Source organism: Bufo bufo, chromosome 1 (assembly GCF_905171765.1).
Source record: "Bufo bufo chromosome 1, aBufBuf1.1, whole genome shotgun sequence".
NCBI classification, from domain to species: Eukaryota; Metazoa; Chordata; class Amphibia; order Anura; family Bufonidae; genus Bufo; species Bufo bufo.
The window spans coordinates 122,586,820-122,610,084 of NC_053389.1; the positions used below are offsets into that span (position 1 = coordinate 122,586,820).

The 23,265-nt window shown below is 40.6% G+C and overlaps 2 protein-coding genes across 3 annotated transcripts in view; one reads left to right on the plus strand and one right to left on the minus strand.

Annotated features, from left to right (window-relative positions):
- The first annotated feature begins 1,480 nt into the window (after positions 1–1,480).
- Positions 1,481–17,973, plus strand: LOC120998432 (mucin-3A-like). Its single transcript, XM_040429076.1, has 9 exons — positions 1,481–3,289; positions 4,268–4,392; positions 6,411–6,475; positions 7,461–7,654; positions 9,103–9,268; positions 11,110–11,274; positions 12,745–12,818; positions 14,011–14,162; positions 17,505–17,973. Exons 1-9 carry the CDS (start codon positions 1,483–1,485, stop codon positions 17,553–17,555), a joined length of 2,799 nt encoding a protein of 932 aa, XP_040285010.1. The 5' UTR covers positions 1,481–1,482; the 3' UTR covers positions 17,556–17,973.
- A 2,676-nt stretch (positions 17,974–20,649) lies between these two features.
- LOC120998447 overlaps positions 20,650–23,265 on the minus strand; it is a 177,767-nt gene continuing 175,151 nt past the window's right edge. For both annotated transcript variants that reach the window (XM_040429077.1, XM_040429082.1), the window contains one exon: positions 20,650–21,395. In XM_040429077.1, coding sequence (XP_040285011.1) covers positions 21,270–21,395 — 126 coding nt within the window. In that variant the 3' untranslated portion in view covers positions 20,650–21,269. The remainder of the gene's footprint in view (positions 21,396–23,265) is intronic.

Here is a 23,265-nt window from a genome sequence, read left to right on the forward strand (position 1 = left end):
AAAACAGTAAAGTCTGAACCTGCACTCTCTCCTGAGGTGACTGCCACTTTGTCGTCAACTCCATCTATTCAGACACTTTCCACAACTGCAATTAGTCTTCCATCTGAAAGTCTTACCACCACAATATTTTCCACACTGTCGTCCTCACCCACTTCATTTGAAGAAACAAGCATGCCTTCTGAAACACCATCATCTTCCTTCAGCACTTCATTTTCAACAGTTCTGACTTCAGAAAACATCTCAACCCCAATGACAGATGACTTGACAACTAGTACATCACAAACATCTACAAAACTACTGACAACAACAACAACAACAGAGTCTTCACCAGCTCAAGAATCCAGTACAGAAACAATTAGTCTTTCTACAGGGGAACAAATATCGTCCTCTGCTTCAACAGGACCAAAGACTTTATTTACTACTAAGCTTTCCACTCAAGCAGTTACTTCTACTACAAATGAGGAAACTGGTACTTTTTCTACAAAACCATCAACATTCCTGACTACTGTCCCATCCACCATTTTACCACTCTCAACAACTCAAGAAGGTTTGTTAACAACGCAAACCAGTCATCTTCCCACTACAACTTCTGAGCTACCAGCTACAACAGCAATACAAACAGTGATGTCTGAATCAACACTCTCTCCTGAGGTGAATAACACTGTGTCATCAACACCAATGCCTAAAACTATTTCAACAAGTTCCACCAGTCCTACTTTAGAAATTGTTAGCACCTCGATATTTTCCACCCTTTCAACTAGAGCTACTTCAGTTAAAGAAACAAGCGAGCCTTTAGAGACATCATCATTACATTCCTCAAGCTCAGCTGCTTCAACCGCTCCAACTACTGAAAATGTCTTTTCCACCGTTACAGACCATGCTTCGACTCTTATGTCACAGGCATCAACACAGCTACCATCAGTACCAACAGAGACATCACCATCACAAGAACCCAGTACCACACAAACTAGTAACCATTCAACAAGCAAACAAATATTGTCTTCTACATCAACGGGAGCAAGGACTGTCTTCACTTCTGAGATTTCCACAGAAGCTGCAACTTCCACCAGAACTGAAGAAACGGGCAAAATTTCTACAGAACCCTCAACAGCCTTTTCAACTATTTCATCCACTTCTGTACCACAGATTACAACTTCAGAAGTTCTATTAACAACCACAAAAACTAGTCATCTTCCTGCTACAACTTCTGAACTACCTGCTACAACAGACATAAAAACAGTAAAGTCTGAACCTGCACTCTCTCCTGAGGTGACTGCCACTTTGTCGTCAACTCCATCTATTCAGACACTTTCCACAACTGCAATTAGTCTTCCATCTGAAAGTCTTACCACCACAATATTTTCCACACTGTCGTCCTCACCCACTTCATTTGAAGAAACAAGCATGCCTTCTGAAACACCATCATCTTCCTTCAGGACTTCATTTTCAACAGTTCTGACTTCAGAAAACATCTCAACCCCAATGACAGATGACTTGACAACTAGTACATCACAAACATCTACAAAACTACTGACAACAACAACAGAGTCTTCACCAGCTCAAGAATCCAGTACAGAAACTATTAGTCTTTCTACAGGGGAACAAATATCGTCCTCTGCTTCAACAGGACCAAAGACTTTATTTACTACTAAGCTTTCCACTCAAGCAGTTACTTCTACTACAAATGAGGAAACTGGTACTTTTTCTACAAAACCATCAACATTCCTGACTACTGTCCCATCCACCATTTTACCACTCTCAACAACTCCAGAAGGTTTGTTAACAACGCAAACCAGTCATCTTCCCACTACAACTTCTGAGCTACCAGCTACAACAGCAATACAAACAGTGATGTCTGAATCAACACTCTCTCCTGAGGTGAATAACACTGTGTCATCAACACCAATGCCTAAAACTATTTCAACAAGTTCCACCAGTCCTACTTTAGAAATTGTTAGCACCTCGATATTTTCCACCCTTTCAACTAGAGCTACTTCAGTTAAAGAAACAAGTGAGCCTTTAGAGACATCATCATTACATTCCTCAAGCTCAGCTGCTTCAACCGCTCCAACTACTGAAAATGTCTCTTCCACCGTTACAGACCATGCTTCGACTCTTATGTCACAGGCATCAACACAGCTACCATCAGTACCAACAGAGACATCACCATCACAAGAACCCAGTACCACACAAACTACTAACCAATCAACAAGGGAACAAATATTGTCTTCTACATCAATAGAATCAATGACTGTATTCAGTACTAAGCTTTCCACTCAATCAGTTACTTCTACTACAACTGAGGAAACTGGCACTTTTTCCTCAAAACCATCAACCCTTCTGACTACTCTCTCATCTACTATTTTTCCACTGCCAACAACTCCAGAAGGTTCATTAACAATTCACACCAGTCATCTTCCCATTACAACCTCTACTCTTCTAGCTACAACAGTAAAAGAGACAGTGGTGTCTAAATCAACATTCTCTCCTGAGGTAAATAACAATGTGTCATCAACATCATTGCCAAGCTCAGTTGCTTCAAGTGCTTCGACTCCAGTAAACATTTCTACCAAAGTGACAGACCACCCTTCGACTCTTAAGTCACAGACCTCTTTAAAACTATCAACAGTACTGACAGAGACTTCTACATCTCCAACCAGTACAACAAAATCTAATAACTTTACAACACGGGAACAAATATTGTCTTCTACATCAATAGGAAAAAGGACTTTATTTCCTACTGAGCTTTCCACTAAAGCAATTACCCATACTAAAACTGAGAAAACTAGCAGTTTTTCTACAGAACCATCAACCTCCTTCTCTACTGCTTCATTCACTATCTTACCAGTATCAGCTGTAACTCATGAATCTGACTATGTACCTACCACTAACGTTGTAACATCGTTACCAATGCAACAAACTATTACGAAGTCAACTACTCATTTATCAGTTAGTGTCAGTAATCCAACTAGATCTCTAACAGAAAGTAGTCAATCCCTATCCTCTAATGACCAGGTTAACATCACACAAACGTTTTCAACAGTGACGCCAGTACTTAGTTCTACCACGGTGAAAACTTCCTTTTCTTCATCATACAGTAGGCTTAATACCTCTACTACTGTGATAACTACTGAAAAAATATCCACATTATCTACCACTCCAAAACTGTGTACAAACACTGAAAACAAGAATTGCTCATATCAAAATGGAATCTGCTCTTGTGTTTGCAATCAATATCTCATTGGAAATGAATGTGAATATGGAAAAAACGAGACTTCTGCCGTGTTACGTAAGTTAAAATGATGGTGCTTTTTATGTATTTATATTATGTATTCTAGGGAATTCATTTTATTCTGAGCATCTATTCACATTTGTCTTTAAAGGGAACCTGTCATCAACTTTATGCTGACCTCACTGAGGGCAGCATAAAATAGGGACAGAAATTACGATTTCATCGGTGTGTCACTTATGAGCTAAAAGTCGGTGGTTGCCGAGAACCAGCATCATAATCATTGCAGCACAGGCCTTGAAAAGAGTCAAATATACCTGAGAAGAGTCCTGGTTATACATAATCTCCTGCTCTCCCCAGCCATCTGCTGATGATTGGTAGTTCTCTCCTAGAGAGAAAGGGAGAAAACTAGGTATTAGACTGTCAGTCATCAGCAGGTGGGCAGGAGAGCAGGAATTCATGAATAACCAGGACTCTTCTCAGGTGGCCGTGACTCTTTTCCAAGCCCAGTCTGCAATGATTGTGATGTTGGTTCTCGGCAACCACTTACTTTTAACTTATAAATGACAGTCTGTACTTTATACTGCCGTTAGTATGGACAGTATAAAGTTGATGACAGGTTCCCTTTAAATATGCTTGTGGTATATGCCCCTTGTTAGCTTTCAGACATTGTGGTGGTCAATTACTGACAACACTAACTATCTTACCAAGTGGCTTATGCACCACACAGGAAGACCATGAGAATGTTATGTGATGTGATTAAAAGAGGCCCTGCAGCCTCAACAGAAAGATCTCACAAACGAGTAAATGGGGGCTGAGCTGCAGATTGGATATTGAGTAAGCAATGCCCAGTTTTGTTATAGACAATTTTAAAACACTAAAGCCCAGATACCTCAAGACTTACCTGTAGTTTACTGGCTCCAAACCTATTGTCAAGATCCATTTGAAGTAAATCAATTTTGAAAGTTTTAATGAAACCTGTTCTTTTGCTCAGACTCTTTCCAAAGCTAAACAGTAGTAAATAACTTTGTTTTCCAGCTGAAAGAAAAGGTCCAACACGTAACATCTCTGTTGAGTTCACCATATATAAGACATTTACGATATCCTTAAATGACAAATCATCCCCAGAGTACTCAGCCCTGTATAACCAAATAATAGATGTGGTAAGTAAAAAACAAAACTGCCAACTGGAAGCATAGCTCTGTTATGTAGTCTGCTTTCATTGTATTATTGTATACTAATCGTATCTGTTATTTTTGTACTGTTTTATGAGGATCTGTCACGTCTTCTGACATGTCTGTTTTAGTAACTCTTTGCATTCTCATGTAATAATAATTCTTGAGCATCTATCCTTATGTTTCTATTCTTATGACTCTAGGTTGTGTCATTCCTTGATTATTCCTGCCAGAAGTTTATCAATTAATTGCTAGTTTTCAATGGGTGTGATCAGCTGGGAGGGTGTCCCTACACTGTCTGACAGCATGGATTGAATAGTGTCAGACTGTGCCAAGGTATACCCCCAACTGGTAACAACCATCTAGACCTTTATTCGTTATAAATTCTAGCAGGAATAATAAAGTTGTGGCACATCACAGAGTCATAAGAATAGATGCTCCAGAATTGCTATTGCAATTTGACTTCTGGTATTCAATATAGTTAGGATATAAATGAATGGTGATCTGTACCCATACAGTATCAATAACTTGCACAAGGCAAGAAGTGTTATCGTGGGGATTTTGAGCCGTGGAGATGCAAGCTCTGAGCACTTAATTTAAAACATAGATAATGCAGGTATGAAGTGAGCCATTAAATAACCTTTCACATCTTCCATGTTCAGTGCATCAAGCTTTATATAACACTTACCAGGGTTCTCCTTTAGGTTCTCCTCCTAAATAGTATTATGTATTATTTATTTATTCATTTAAAAAAGGGTAAAACGGTTTAAAAAAAAAAGTTAAAATAAAAATAATAACCTTCTCAATCCCATGCCATTTCCATTCTGACGCTTCCTGGGTTCCCCGTTGGTCTCTACTTCCAGTGACCACTCAGTCAATTACTGGTCACGGTGGTGACTTTTCTCAGCACGCGATTGACTGAGTGGTCACATTTCTGTGTCAAGAGGGACCAGAAAGTACAGATCGTCGGGAGACCCAAGAAGAGCTCTAAAGAGAGTGATGGGGGATTGGTAACGTATTATTTTAGTTGTTTTTAAGCCATTCTTATATTTACCAGCCATATCAGAATGGCATTATAACCGAAAGGTATAAAAAGTCCAGATTGTAGTCAAACAAGACTGTAAATTCTGTTTGTTGCCCCTTCACTCTAAACAATAAAACAGTGAGGCAGATGTATGACTGTGACGGTGGTACAGTTGAATTCTGTGGTGTAAGTGGAGGTATTCTTTGCTGCACTGTGGTATTTGCTTCTGTTGGGCGGTATTTTGTGGTGCACTACAGTATTGCATACCCTGCCTACTTCTGTTGCCGCGACTTCTGTCAATTTGGACCCGTCTACAACATGGGTCCACTTTTAGTTTTTTTCCAGGGCCACTTTAAAGGGGTTGTCTCATCATAGACAATGGGGGCATATCGCTAGGATATGCTCCCATTGTCTTATAGGTGCGGGTCCCACCACTGTGACCCGCACCTATATTGAGAACGGAGCCCCGCAAGGTGGTGGCTGGAGGACTCTGGTCCAGCCACCACCAAGCCGGTTCCCCATAGAAGTGAATGGGAGTGCACCGCGCATGACTGGCCAAAGCTCCCATTCACTTCTATGGGCTCGACGGAAATAGCCGAGCCAGCGCTCGGCTATTTTTGCCGGCCCCATAGAAAATAAATGGAGGGCGGCTGCGCATGTGCAGTGCACCCTCCTTCACTTTCGGGACTCTGTTCTCGATATAGGTGCGGGTCTTACCACTGGGACAATGGGGGCATATCCTAGCGATATGCCCACATTGTCTGTCATGAGACAACCCCTTTAAGTTCCCAGTCGACCCATGCTCCTCATACACACGTGGATATCATCATACGCTCACACACGCACCTCCCTTTCATGGTCACCATAGACACTTTACACTATACTATCTATAATTAACATAATAAACAATGCTATTACTTTCACCCTCTTACACGTGATCTGCTCATATGCTGACTGAATACTGATTATTTTTTCTTTACAGCTGAAGTCTGCTTTCAAACATGCAGCACCTGATTATTTTTTGGAAGTGGCCATTCATGGATTCAGGTACTTTCATGTATACAGTGTTTTTAGGGACTACATCATCCTGTGTTATGTAGGTACATGCCAGACAAGGCCACAATAACTGCAGGAAAAACACAGATTTATGGAGTTACTTGTGAATTGGACTTTAACTGAAAAAGGATTTTACCATAAAAGTGGCCAAGGCAGAAAGTTGGACTTCTGGGGAGGGTTTCATGCTGACATTGGCTGCAGCTTATCATAGTAGTAGAGTTCACGCAGATAGCACTGCCACGTCTCTGGACACTTCTACATGGCTGTATATGAGGTTTTGTATTTTCCCCAAGAAGCAAGACTTCTAGTGGAGAATACCTTTATAAAATGGACTCCAATGAAGCATGTCACGATTTTTTTTCTGTGGACTCTCATAAGAAAAACCTCTGGATCACCCTATAGAATTCGAGGCAAGCAGAGGTGCCATATGGGCTCACAGCTGGCTATGGGCGATGTGTTGAAAAGAATTATGAAAAAAGTGGCCAAAGGCAAAGAAGATTAAAAAAGTTATGTTTACTGGTTCAGACCCTGTCCACACCAGAGCCTGTAGTGGTAATATGCTAATCTACCACACGTGACTGCTGCAGGCCATCCTGGCCTAATAGTGAACTATACCGTTGATGCCAATGACTGGCTGCAGCAGGTATGTGTGATATATGGGCATGTCATCACTGCAGCAAAGAACATGACTTGATAGCTGCAGCGGTGGGGAGGATTGGAGTGGTGGTGCTGGAGCAGAGGGGATGTGAACCAGTGACTATAACTAATTTTATTATTTTAACTCGGACTACACCTTTAATACTTGTAGAGGGCTTCCGAATGTGAAGGTAATTCAGTGGTATCATCCAAAGGATACGGGAACTCTTATGCTAACTTATCATTGTATCTAGTATCTGGAATCTATATTTTTGGTACTGGGATGTTTTTCTTTTATTTGCACAAAAAAATTTGATCAAACTTTCTTTCTGTTTTATAGGAATGGGAGCATTATTGTGGACAGCACGGCTATCTTTAAGTATCCTAACAACCAGACGGGCATTGACTTCATAAATAATGATTTGGAGTCTGCGATGAACAGTTCTCTGGTGCAGTCAATGGCAGACCTCACAGAAATCCTGAAAGCTAATGTTTTCATTTCTAAAATACAAGCAGGATCACCGACTATAACCAGTAAGCTTTTATGCACTTCATTAACCCCTCCCCGACCGCCCCACGTAAATTTAAAAACTACACAAAATTGAATAAAAAGTGATCAAAAAGTCAAACACACCTGAGAATGATATCAATGAAAAGTACAGCACGTCCCGTAAAAAATTAGCCCTTACACAGCTCCATACACATAAAAAAAAGTTGTAGGGATCAGAATATGGCTAAGCAAAAATAAAATTCTTTTTTTTCTTTTTTTAATTTTTTTCAGTAATAAAACACAAGAAAAACTATACATATCGTTGTAATCGTACTAACCTGTAGAATAAAATGAACAGGAAACAGTGTAAAAAAAAAACCCATAAAGCTGGCAAATGATTTTTTTTTATAATTCCACCCCATTTTGAATTTTACAATCTTAAATGGTGCTATTAGAAAGTGCATTTTGTCCCGCAAAAAAAAAAAAAAAACAAGCCCTAATATGGCTATTTGAATGAAAAAATAAAAAAGTTATGGCTTTGAGAGGGCTGGAAGTAAAAAAAGAAAACAGAAAATCACCCGGTCTTGAAAGGGTTTAGGCTACATGGTGACTGCAGTCAAAATGCTGGTGCAATATGACTTCACATATTCCCTATGGCAAAAAGTCAGTCAGCCTCTCTAATAGTTCTCTTGACTCTGATTTGTATAAAGATTCAAAGATAGATTGATGTCCAAAGGAGTGTTGATGTCTCGGATGTCATGTTAATAAGGAGACTGGTCCGGGGAACCCAATCCTAGAGACAGGTGAGGGTTCCACAGGTGGGACCAATATCTATCAAACATTTATGGCATATCTTGTGGATATGACATAAAAGTCAGTGAAGAGAATACCCCTTTATGTGGAGATATCGGCAACATTTCAGTACTGCCAGCCGCTGCAGCTGACACGGGCAGCACCATCATCAGATCCAGCCTAGTAGAGGAGTAAGGTAAAGATTTGGGTAGGTGTAAAATTTCTTAGAAAGAAATCCTATGCTACCCCCGGTACAAAAATTCGCTTAATCAAAAAAATACACAATTTATAAGAATATGATACAAATGTCTCTCTTAAAAACAAAAATGAACAGCCGATGAGGGAGGGTATTGCCCAGACAACTGATAGCAAGTATTTATAGATAGCAAATAAAGAGCCCAGCAATGAACAGGTTAAAAAGCACCAAATAAGTCTTAACAGACAAAATTAACTCTGGATGCCAGTGAATGATACCAGATAACGAGAGAGGATATTTTTGTGAAAATACTAACCAGCCCTGGACATGTGGTAACCCAGTGAGAGGAGATACGTGCAGCAGCTTCCACCTCAGACCCCAACGTGTGTTTTGACCCTTAGTGTCTTCTAGGCGTTCTCAAAGCAGGCCAAAAGTTTTAATTTTTTGTGCCTTTTATTTTATTTTATTTTTGGGTACATTAATTTGTATCTCTTAAATCTACAGAGGTAGAACAGATGAAGAAATATGTGAGCTGTTCTCTGAATTACGCTGGCTACATAGTAACATGTAATAGTATATACTGTTACTGCACTGGCCCATGCTTCAATAATCCAGGCTACTGCCATTATCATGGAGACTGTTTCAATGCAGCGAACGGCTCCATCTGTCAGTAAGTATGTTACTTATTAGTTGAAAAGAAATTATGGTTTAATTTTTTTCTTCAAAAATCAATAGTAGAGGTGAATATAAGAAATGTTGTAGTTTATCGCATCAGAGAAAGATGTTTTCTCCTTCTCATACTCCTATTTTGCTCCACCTCTGCTTCACTAAAGGCAGAAAATAAACATTCAACAGCTGTCAACTGGACAATCGTTTGGCCAACAGCTATTTCTCCTGACTCCCTAATACACATACAGCTCGGCTGAACGTATATGTGTATTTAATGGGGAGAAAGCCACTGCCAAGCATTTCTGGCAGCAGCTTATCTCCAGAGAGAACAAAATAATTCTCACTCAATTCTTCTCCCCACACACATTAGACTGTTGGCCGTGTGTTTGGGGGCCTTAACTCCCAATTCACTGCTCAAATCAGTCTTCTGTGTAGATGGTCTGCCTGCTCACTGAAATATCAGATTATATAGAAGTGCATTAAGAGGGTAGGGTCAGGGAAGGGCTGCTGGTGACAGGCATTGGCACATAGACTGCTCCTTGCTAGTAAGTGATTTAAAGTCTTATTTAAAGGGTTCTCCGGGATTGAGATATTGATGATCTACCTTCAGGATCAGCGGGGGTCCCGGGAGACATCTGTACAAAGAGGCCGCTGAATGTGATGTCACATTCATAGGTCACATGGCCTAGATGCAGCTCAACCCCATTAAAGTGATGAAAACTGGGACATCACAAAAGAAGGAACTCAAGAAGGAACCAATCAGATCACTTTGTATATTTTTTATTTTTTTTTTAACTTAAAACCGTGTCAGCTGGAATGTGATTATGGTTATTATGAACCATAGGACTGCACTTTGCTGTAGTTTTCATAATTAATTCCCACTTAGTATTAGCAAGATTAATATCTAAGGCTACTTTCACACTCATGTTTTGGCTTTCCGTTTGTGAGATCCGTTCAGGGTTTATACAAGCGGTCCAAAACGGATCAGTTTTGCCCTAATATATTCTGAATGGAAAAGGATCTGTTTGCCTCCGTTCCGTCTCCATTCCGCTCTGGAGATGGACACCAAAACGCTGCCTGCAGCGTTTTGGTGTCCGCCTGACGATGCGAAGGCAAGAGGCAAACGTCCTGACACACAATGTAAGTCAATGGGGACGGATTTGTTTTCTCTGACACAATAGAAAACAGATCCGTCTCCCATTGACTTTCAATGGTGTTCATGACGGATCCGTCTTGGCTATGTTACAGATAATTCAAATGGATCCGTTCATGAAGGATGCATGCGATTGTAACGGATCAGTTTTTGCAGATCCATGGCGGATCCGTCCAAATCTGCGGACTAAGAACATCCATTTGATATGACATAATTGTCTTTTCATGTGGGTTTGATAGCTGGCACTTCCACTGTGACAGGAACGGGGCCCTCCATGTCCCCTGCTGCTTATTGCAACCTGGTGGCAGAGGGCCCAATATGTGTCACAGGTTATAATGAGTAAGGGGGGGGCATGGGCCCCTGGTCTCATTAGCAGTGGGGGGACATTTATGACTTTCATCGGAATATCTTTAGGTGTCCAGATAAAGACAGTTGATATCACTAATACATGCGAATAGCTATATACTATGGGACTAATTTATATACAGAAAACATATATGACGTAATGTATGGACGCCATATGTGTAAAATCATTTATTCCCTGGACTCACCTTAGCTAGAAAGATCATTGGTTTCACCTCCAATGAAGGCAGACACCTAATTATAAAAAAAGAAATGCATAATATAGGTGAATAAGCGACATCAGCAGAACATTGCATACGTTGTATTGAAACCTTCATTTTTTCTAGGTGCTACAAGTATGACTTTTACCAGTACCAAGGAGAACAGTGTGAGCTTTATGAGCGAAGATCTGGATTTTACGGGTTAATATTTGGCCTGATTGGTGGAGCTCTCCTGCTTCTCATCGTTCTGATATTTGCAGTGTTCGTGCTGAGGAAGAAAAGGATGTTCAAGTATGTGTATTGAGTATTGTGTATTGAGCCAAGGTGATATTAAGATGGGGGGTACATGAAAATCACAGCAAGGTGTCTTAGGACTTTAACGATATGTCCACACAGTATGTAAAATGCATTAGAAAATCAGCAATGAATCCATGGCAGAATCCGTATCAATTACATGCAGATTTTGAAGTGGAAAAGGGTGTGAATTTGCTGTGGATTTCATCCTACGCGTTGCAGAGGGTGAAATCCATTGTGGAAATCTGTAACATAAATTCACATGCTGCAGATCTGAAATCTGAATCACAGGTCAATTTAGGGTGAAGTTTTGTTTTTTGTTTTTTCATCTCATCCACTTTGCTGCTATTGTATAGTGCTGCGGATTTGCCACCCACATGCCATCTGTGAATATACCCTTAAACAGTAATGCACCCTTGTTAAAGAGTATCCATCAACATGATCAACCCTATTAAACCAGGCACATGTGTCAAAGGCAGTACCATCGGCGCACGTGCAGTGTGACCGCTCTGAGAGCTTCACTGCACCAGTGCATGCTCTACATTTCAGGGCCAGGCACTGGACCAGTGAGCATGCCTGGTCCTGTCAATTTCTTTGGGAGGGGGAGTGGCTACAGGGAGAGGCAGAGGAGAAGCGGTGCTCCAAGGGGCTAGGCCGGTCCCTCGGTGCTCAGAGAACCTAATTTGCATATAAGTAAGAATATCAATTTCTCTGCACTGGTAATGATGATTAAAAAGGGCTCATTTAATTCACAATGATCAATTCTACCAGGTAGTAAGCCTGGTTTAAAAGGGTTGATCATGGTGACAGATGTGCTTTAAAGTCTTAAGGTTTCCATATATATATTATTTTTTTCCAGAAAAAGTATGGCACACTCTATTGCAAACAGCATACCTAGAGTCACTGGGGTAGTAAAACAAGGGTGGCATCAGCGGAAATGACTTTGAAATTCTGTGCATGAATGGTTGTGCCCCCTTCACCAGTACAAGGGGTGAGCATCCTCTATGGGACTGCCAATGTATAATGCCGAATTATGTTCAATAGTCCTATAGTGATGAAAGGAGCAGCAGAATGTAGACCACTCCACCACACACATGATGGAAACAAGATCCCCATATTTGTTATCGGGGTCTCTGAGGTCAGACACTTATCCCCTACCCTGTGGAGGGGGATAAATTTGAATCTTGGGACAACCCCTTTAAAGGAGTATTCCAGGATTTAATATTGATGGTGTATCTTCAGGATAGGCCATCAATATCTGATTGGGCGCCTGTATGAAAATGGTGGCAACAACACTTGAACAGAGCATCAGAACTCTGGGTTTATTGGACTACAGACATTAACTAAATTGCTTCTGTATACTAGTGATACAATGTAAAATCCATGGCTTATGGCTGATGGAGACACCTTACCGACTAATATAATCCAGTAGTATGACCATCTCATCTGTTTTACCATATCCTGCAGATTATTCAATGAGAGACGTAACTCAAAAACGTGGTTTACGTATGATGAAGAAAGAACTAACTTCCAGCATACAGGTAACTGGGAAATAATGCAGGTTTCTTCTTTAGACAGAATGGCCCGCATTTATCATTAAAATACACCACTTTGGTGGTGTGAAAACAGCACAAACTGCACATTTGCGACTTTTTTAACGCTTTTTCTCCGCTGGCCAAGACACTTTTTCAAAAAAGGGGAGAGGTGAGGGCGGAGAGGGGGCAGGCTGGTGGCCCCGCCACAATTATCAACTTCTACACCAGTTTTCTGGTCTATGCCAGGATGCGTAGATATCAGTACAGGCGCACGGAGTGCCGGATGCTGCTTCTAATTTATGATGAAGGGTGTGTATATATATATATATATATATAAAGCACAGCAGCGCTGGTTTGGTTATCACAGCCGTGCTATGATAAAAATCTGCCCCAGTATTTACTCCTGGTGATCCAAGTCTTAAAATGGTAAAGGCATAATACATTATACACTATATGGAAATGCTTCAGGAGGTATTCAGAACTGGAAAAATGTGAAATCAAGTAGTGGTCATGGGGGGGGGGATTCATTTCCTATCATCCCATGGAAGAACATTACAGTCAGCCTCTTCTCAGCCTGAAATGGCTAAGAACAGAGAACGCCAGACTTCTTTACCGATCATGGCGACTGTCAATAATTTTGAATACATTGACAAGCGAGGTGAAACGTGCGTTGGGGTTGGTGTCCCTCCCTTACTCCTGGTTTGTACTGGTTTTTGTTATGCTATTTTGTACTATTGTCTATGTGTCACTATTTATTTTTTATGCTGGTGATTATATGTGTACATGGGAGTATTTCTTAGTGAGACTCCCAGTACAAGTTAACAACCTCAGCACTTATATTATAATAGTGAGATAACCATTGTTTCAATGGCATGATATACCATGTGCAATTAGCATTTTTTTTTACACTGGTCTTGTACAATGATGGTGCATAGATTTTGCACAGATTTCTCAGACGTAAAATTGATAGCGGGAGTTTAGGGGGGGGGGATTCTTTCTTGTCACAGTATTGTCCTGCATTGCTGCCATTATATGTATTTTGTCTAACATTATGTATTTATCTGAATGTATATTACATGTGTGTGTTCACATTTTTGGTGAGTTCTATCTCTCCAGTACAGAAGAAAAGCAGAGAACCGGAGACTGATCACAGCGAAATGCTAATAGATTATTTTTTCCTTTCCTTCTCTTGTTCTAGATATGGATGATGTTGCCAGATCAGGGATCACAAACTTGGCAGCTAAATTTGGAAAATATGATTTAGAAACAAATTCATTCAATTCTTCGGACAGCAGCCTCTCTGCAGGAGTGTACCGACCCAGACTGGACAAAGTTGACACTTCACAACCAGTAAAGAAAATTATTACTCATACAACTTATCTGTAAACTGATAGCTACATTTTCAGGCATGGCCCCTTTCTCTTTGTCCTATTGGGGCACACAGGTGTTGCACAGAAGGGCTGCCATACTCTGTACTCCTCTCTAGGCCTCATGCACACGACCATATACTATGTATCCGTGTCTGATCTACCTTTTTTGTGGATTGCACATGAACCCATTTATTTCTATGGGTCCACAACAAAACCCCCCATAAAACGGACAGCACACAGATGTCATTTCTATGCTTTCTGCATCCCTGTCTCCGTTCTGCAAATTGTAGAACATGTTATATTCTTATGCGTATTGCAAACAAGATTAGTCATTTGTATCAATGGGAGTGAGAAAAATCAGTATTAGGCCTCATGCACACGACCGTTGTTGTGTTCCGTTCCGCAAAATGGGGTTCCGTTGTTCCGTGATCCGTTTCCGTGTGTCTTCCTTTATTTTTGGAGGATCACCAGACATGAAGGAAAGTAAAAAAAAATCGAAGTCAAGTTTACCATGCTAATCATAGGAAAACAATCTTGTGTGCCTCCGCTTTTTTTCACGGTCCCATTGACTTGAATGGGTCCGCAAACCGTTTTCCGTGAAAAAAATAGGGCAGGTTATATTTTTTTGACGGACTGGAACCACGGATCACGGACGCGGATGACAAACGGTGCATTAGCCGAGTTTTCAACGGACCCATTGAAAGTCAATGGGTCTGCAGAAAATCACGAAAAACGGAACAACGGACACGGAATAAAACAACGGTCGTGTGCATGAGGCCTTACACACGCAAAGTGTCTGTATTTTCCAGATCTGTGGTTTGCGGACTGCAATACAGACACGGTCGTGTGCATGAGGCATTAACCAGAACACAGAGCTCTTTAAAAAATGAACATCTCTCTCTGGCAGATCTGGCCCATGAATTACACAGTTGGCTATAAGGCTGGGTTCACACGGGTGTTGCGGGAAAACGTGCGGGTGCGTTGCGGGAACACCCGCAATTTTTCCGCGCGAGTGCAAAACATTGTAATGCGTTTTGCACTCGCGTGAGAAAAATCGTGCATGTTTGGTACCCAAACCCGAAATTCTTTACAGAAGTTCGGGCTTGGGATCGGTGTTCTGTAGATTGTATTATTTTCCCTTATAACATGGTTATAAGGGAAAATAATAGCATTCTGAATACAGAATGCATAGTAAAACAGCGCTGGAGGGGTTAAAAAAACAACAACATTTTTTTAACTCACCTTAGTCAACTTGATCGCGGCACGGCATCTCCTTCTGTCTCCTTTGTTGAATAGGACCTGTGGTGAGCATTAATTACAGGAACAGGACCTTTGATGACGTCACTCCGGTCATCACATGATCCATCACCATGGTAAAAGATCATGTGACGTACCATGTGATGACCGGAGTGACGTCATCAAAGGTCCTGTTCCTGTAATTAATGCTCACCACAGGTCCTATTCAACAAAGGAGACAGAAGGAGATGCCGGGCCGCAATCAAGTGGACTAAGGTGAGTTAAATTATTATTATTATTTTTTTAACCCCTCCAGCGCTGTTTTACTATGCATTCTGTATTCAGAATGCTATTATTTTCCCTTATAACCATGGTATAAGTGAAAATAATAATGATCGGGTCTCTATCCCGATCGTCTCCTAGCAACCGTGCGTGAAAATCGCACCGCATCCGCACTTGCTTGCGGATGCTTGCGATTTTCACGCAGCCCCATTCACTTCTATGGGGCCTGCGTTGCGTGAAAAACTATAGAGCATGCTGCGATTTTCACGCAACGCACAAGTGATGCGTGAAAATCACCACTCATGTGAACAGCGGGTGCAATGAGTTCACAGGTATTCAGTGCGGGTGCAATGCGTTCACCTCACGCATCGCATCTGCGCGGAATACTCGCCCGTGTGAAAGGGGCCTTAATCTGCTTTGTATGCAACTTCCCCCAACAATATCAGCTGGTTGCCAGGGTTATCAACAACCAGCTTAAAGGGGTTATCCTATGAATAAGGTAAAAAAAATGAATTAAGACCGCATTTAGTAAATGAGAATCTCTTTCTAACAATGCTAGAACCAGCCCTGTACCTCACATGGATCCAGAGCTTCTCCATTCAGTGCTCTGCTAGATTTATTTCAAGCTGGCATCTCAAGGGGATATGTCTTTTCGCAGGGGGCTTGCCCTTTCTGTTGCATCTGGTGGCAGATGAAGGTTGGAAGTGAGAATGTGTGTCCACCTCACTAAGGTGGACAGAGAAATTAGAAAAAGAACAAACAGCTGCTGGCGTTACACAGAGATTTCATTGAATAAGCTATAGTACATTTTTTATTACATGCAGTCAAAAAAGTATTCAGATCCAAGTGCTGTTTTGAAAACTGCAGAATATTTTTCATGGGATAACCTCTTTAGGCCTCATGCACACGACCGTATGTATTTTGCGGATGACGTCCGTGTGCATTCCGTATTTTGCGGAACGGAACAGCTGGCCCGTAAGGCGGATAATATTAGGACATATTTTTTTGCGGAATGGAAATACGGACATACGAAAACGGAATGTACACGGAGCAACTTCATTTTTTTTTTTTTTTGCAGACCCATTAAAATAAATGGTTCCGTATATGGTCCGCCAAAAAAAAAATGGAAGGGGCACGAAAAGAAAATACGTTTGTGTGCATGAGGCCCTAATGCGAGACTAGCTTCAACGTTTGTTTTATTGCTGCAATGTAAGAATAAAATTAAAAAAAACATGTAAAAATATTCTGGTATTTTGTGAATACAGCTCCATTGCAGGGGAATATGTTTCCATGGTAACAGACTACAGCATATGTAGGTTTAGACTACTCCCTCTGCCTCTCCCTTTTTGCAGAGGGATTATATTACGCACAGGGTTGTTTTGTAGTCTGTAGCCATGGAGATTATACATAAGTCCGCTGAGCAGGTGTGTACGTAATACAGATGGATATAGACAGTGAGTAGAGCAATACTTGACTGCAGATCTGACCACACATAGGGGGTGATTTGTCAAACTGGTGTAAAGTAGAACTGGCTTAGTTGCCCATAGCAACCAATCAGATTCCACCTTTTATTTTCCAAAGGAGCTCGGAAAAATGAAAGGTGGAATCTGTTTCGTTGCTATGGGCAACTAAGCCAGTTCTACTTTACAAGAATTTGATAAATGACCCCACAGGGTTTAATTTATTATCTAAAACCATGGTGAGACAAAAGTATAGTGATGAGCTGTATGCAGACTGCATTAGTAAAGTTATTTTTTATTTAAATATCCTTTAAAATCCTAAGTCATTATTTCTCTTTCCACAGTTCAAAATTCAAAGACCTGAAATGGTTTCAGCCAGTATAGAACAAAAATGATCTGCGGACGTCTCTGAAGAAGGACACTGCTTTATGTTGTTTTTAACATAATCTAATTTACTTCTGTGAATGTAACTGAAAAACATGAAAAGGAAAACATCTGGTAGCACAAAAAACACTTGACAAACTGTGTTACCAGATATCCTATGATGTTGCGGCACTTTGCACATATATGTTCTTCTTTATAAATTATGAGTTCAGATTTTTATATTATACTTTTATATTATTATAGTAATATATGAACTATAACCGAACAAAGCATATTCCTAATGAACTCAATGTGCAGGACATGAAGTAAACACCTGTACGTCTTTTGCACTTAAAAATATATTAAATAACAATAATGATGTATAGTTACATTGTAATACTGTATAACTGTTAATAGACAATTAGAATATAAAAAAATAAATAGTCAAAACAACATTTTTCTTATTTATTTCATAGGGTCAAGTAAAGGGGGAAACTCTTCTGCATTCTTCATCGTTAGAGATGGAGTGTTCATACTGCATGATGTGAACAAAGGCTTAGCAGTTAGAACTGTTCACTTGTAGCACTGGCATCCAAGGTCAAAATATCTGCATGAAGACAATGGGCCAGATTTATCATTAGCTCAGGTCAGAATAATGGAGTGAAAAAGTCCCAAAAAAAGTCCCAAATGCTAAAACTGCGCACAAATTTGCGACTTTTTCCTGCTCTGCACTATGCTCGCCAGTTTTCTGAAAGTGGGCGTGTTTTCTTATGTAAATTAATCTCTAGACAGATTTACTATTGGGACTATTTAAAAAGTCGCAAAAAAGTCGCAATTTCACTCCAGTGAGGACCATGCTTATCTTATGAGACTTTTTAATAGAACATGCGACATTTTCATAAAAACGTGCAACTTTTTCGTAAAGATGTGCGACTTTTGTAAAGCTGCTTACTGACGGATAAACTGCTACCATCAAACCACATTTATTACAGTCTTAAAGGGCCGATCATAAATCTGACTTGGCTAAAACTGACTTTAGCCATATGTTAAAGTGGAGTGAGCTGTCAGAGTCATGATAAATCTGGCCCAATATGTTCTCTCTACATTTCCATTGGGTTCTATGTCTTACTCCAACCTCCAAAAACAGAGCTAGGTTAATTAGATTTTTTAAGTACAAGAGCACTAAATGTAAAAAAAGGGTTTATATGATTTTACTTGAAAAATTATGTTCAAAGGCCATATTAAAACAAATTTAGGAGTTACATAATTATAAAAATTTTGCATTACAATGTAAAAAAGACAACATGTCCACATGGTCAGGGCTGAGGCTAGCTCTCTTCTTACACGCTATGTTGCCTGTAGCAGAGAAGAGGCGTTCCAATGGTGTGGATGTACTTGGGATAGACAAGTATGATCTTGCAAGTTTAACATTTATGGGGGATCTGTGGATGACACACTTTTATGGGGGATCTGTAGATGACACACTGTTATGGGGATCTGTGGATGACACACTTTTATGGGGGATCTGTGGATGACACACTTTTATGGGGGATCTGTGGATGACACACTTTTATGGGGGATCTGTGGATGACACACTTTTATGGGGGATCTGTGGATGGCGCTGTTATGGAGGGGATCTGTGGATGGCACTGCTATGGGGAGGGGGATCTGTGCACTGCTATGGGGAGGAGGAACTGTGGATGGCACTGTTATGGGAGGGGGATCTGTGGATGGCACTGTTATGAGGAGGGGGATCTGTGGATGACACTGTTATGGGGAGGGGGATCTGTGGATGACACTATATAGCATCTTATGCTATATGTGTCATCCACAGATCTCCCCCTTAACAGTGTCTCCCGAGTCCCAATACACCGGCCCCAGCTAACAGCAATATCTAAAGAGTATTCCTTAACCGTTACCCTGCAGTAACTTTTACTTAAACTTTAAATCAGCGCTATGAATTGATCTTTAATACCTTACAAAATCAAATACAATGAAGCTCTGGTAACAGGCAGAGCGGGCGGCGGTGTAACGTCACTCACTCACGTGACGCGCCTGCTCCGCCCACTTTATGAATGACGCAGGCGGTAAGTGAGTAAGTGACGTTACGCCGCCGCCCGCTCTGCCTGTTACTGGAGCTTCATTGTAAGGCAAAATAAAGATGCACTGATTTAAAGTAAACCGCCAGCCCGCATAGCAACCAATCGGCGATTAGTCGATAACGGGATTCGTCGGCAACGAATCCCGTTATCGAATATGATCAATAAAGTTAACCCTAAAGTACTCCAACACAGACTGAAGCAAAACTATTCTCCTCATGATAAATTCTTCCCAGTGTGTCCACACTTGCTGCATAATGTCTTCATCATACTACTGAACCTTCGACAACTTAACAATCCTGGACAGACAAAACACAGTATTTGCAGATTGCCTTGTTGTAATTCCTACACCGTTCACCTGATTTGGATGTAAATACCCTCAAATTAAAGCTGTCAGTCTGCAGTTAAAGCACATCTTGTTCGTTTCATTTCAAATCCATTGTGGTGGTGTATAGAGCCAAAAATGTTAGAATTGTGTCGATGTCCCAAAATTTATGGACCTGACTGTACAATATTAAACCCTTCCCGACCAGCGCATGTTTTAAACAGCAAACACCCGGGACTAATGTTCACGACTGGCAGTAATGCCGATCGTGGACTTTTAACCTATCATCGCGTGCTTCCAAGTGTGTTCCCCTGGGGAGGACTGGGGGAGCTGGATGCAGTGCCTCACATTAGTTCCAATGCAGCCGCTCCCTATGACAGGACTTCATAGTAACATAGTAAAATACAAATCGGATGATTGAAAATGTTTAAAAAATAAATAAAAAAAATTCTAATTACCCCTCTTTCCCCAAAATGAAATGGTCGCTTCGCTACCCACAATTTTTTTTAAAAAAAGTGATCAAAAAGTTATACACACACCAAAATGGTATCAATGAAATTCCAGATCGCCATGCAAAAATTAGCCCTCACACAGATCCATACATATAAGAACAAAAAAGTTATAGGGGTCGTGGTCTGTAAAAGCAAAAATCACAAATATCTAAATGTAATCAAATTAATTAAAAACATACTTTTTGAAGGCAGTGACATAAATTTAATGCATTTATCTCATGGTAACAGTGCTTAAAATCAGTGTTTAAATACATACAGTATATACAATATATTTATTGCAATTACAAAGCATAAAACATTCTTCTAGATACATAGATTCAAAGGAAAGGACAAACCTGTGCCACAGCCCTAGCTTCCTATTCTCATCTGGCCTCTCTATTGAAACTAGATCTAAAGATTGTGTAAGTGGTTTAACCTGGGAAAGAAGCGTTAAAATAATTAAGTATGGTAGTACTACAAGTACATATGTCAAAAGCTATCACTAGACGAAGATGTACACAAATAGTACTGTATGTCTGGAATCTAGTAGGCTGAACTGCGATACCATGGCCAAGAGTAGAGGTTCTTCTGGGGGAAAAAGCAGGTAATTTTTCTAATCCTGATCAATCATTTAAATAATCTTTGAAAACATGACCTCCTGCCCACACTGTGCACACATTGCTCCCCTGATGGTCATATCATACCAGCCAACCATGAGAATTGATTTAAGGCATCTTATTATTAATTGGCAATATTCTATTGTTACTCATTTATAATATCATTTTGCAGTAAAATCAAGGACATTTGACAAGATTTGATAATCTTCATTGCTCATTGTCCATCCTTGTCTATGTGCACCACACAGTTCTCTCTCCTCGATTTTTCAGCCTGAAACACCAACAAGTGACTTCGAAGGGTATCATCTGGCCCACTCAAAATCAGAGAGGGATCGTTATCCTGTTGGGAGCAATCACAGATCAGATTTTACTAACAATATTTTTTATTTGCTTATAATTTTTGTAATTGTGTAGGCATGACAGAACTCTCATTATTTTGCGTGATATAGAATTTTGCCTCAGATTCTATGAAAAGGGGTCTAACCTGTTTTTGGGCCTTTTTTATCCCTCTGTATGTACAACATCAAAGGGTTTTTTCCATCTCATAAAGTGATGGCATATCGCTATCACATTATAATCAGTGGGGGACCTCTGGGACCCCCCACTGATTCTGAGAATGAAGGGGTCACAACAATAATTCAGCACTGCACCCCTTCACAGTGCTTCTGGTCACCTGGTTGTGTAGCATAGCTGTATTTCAATGAATGGGGCCAAGGTTGCAGGGAAAGTCTGTGAAGGGGTTTCATTGAAGGTTTACCACTGAGGCTCCTTCATCATCAGGATTAGTGGGGCTCCCAGAGGTCGGACCCTCATGATCATAATGTGATGTACATCCTAGCACTATACAATCACTTCATGATGAGAATACAGATTAACTCATACATAGTTTCCATCTCCATGCTTTTTGAGTGGGCAGACTCTTCCAGGTGTGACCTAATGCTGTCTGCTCTGATCCAATCAGAGGTCATCCTATTTTGGCTCCTCCTCCCCTCTCCTCTTACAGCATGCAGTCTCACCGACACGGATAGAAACTGCAGCTGCATCTATCTACTATGTATTAAACTAGGCTGATCTTTTGATGACTCTGGTTTCTGAACATTTACAAAGAGCCTGCAGGCTACAGGCTGCTGGATGGTGAGGAAGTAAATAGAAAGACAAAAAGTGTAGTCTTTCGATCTTTGTCAGGACAATTCAAACTTTATAGATAATTTTGTTAGCTAGATAATCACACTACCTACAGAGGTATCATTAAAGGGGTTGTCCGGGTTCAGAGCTGAACCCGGACATACCCTATTTTTCACCCAGAGAGCACCCCTGAGGCTAGCATCGGAGCATCTCATGCTCTGATGCGCTCCCGTGCCCTGCGCTAAATCGTGCAGGGCACGGGCTTTTTTGTTTTCAATAACACACTGCCGAGCGGTAACTTCCGCCCAGCAGTGTGTTCGGTGACGTCACCGGCTCTGAGGGGCGGGCTTTAGCTCTGCCCTAGCCGTTTTACTGGCTAGGGCAGAGCTAAATCCAGCCCAACAGTGCCAGTGACGTCACCGGGGTTCCTGTCAGCCCCATGGAGAGCCCCAGTACGTCACCGGAACTCCTAAAAATGCCTTTGCCCTGCGCGATTTAGCGCAGGGCAAAGGAGAGCATCGGAGCATGAACTGCTCCGATGCTCATGTCAGGGGAGCTGCCGGGGTGAAAATGGAGGGATGTCCGGGTTCAGCTAAGAACCCGGACAACCCCTTTAAAGGTTTTTCTGGGTGTACAATGTCGGACGGTAATAATTCAATTAAGAATTATTAATTATGGTCATAAAAATCATTTGTCATAAATTCTTAAAATCATGACCTGGTGAATTGTAGATAAACTAATCGATACAATTCACAGCTGAGTCTGACTATTTCCTCAGATAAATAAGTTCTTTTGACGTGAGATGAAGTTAATGATAAAAATGTAGTCCTACATTATACTATAATACACAGGTATTAATAAAAATATGCAGATTTATTGGTTACAAGGTTATAAACATATATAAGTAAATAAACACAATGATACATGCAAATGAATATATATCTAGCATTAATATAAAGCATTACAAGCTTAACAATACATGTGAGTGGAAATAACTTGTCACATTATAACAAAGCTATTATTAGGTTAGGATATCAAAATAGGAACATAAGTTATATACATTACTTCTGTTCAGAGAAAACCTC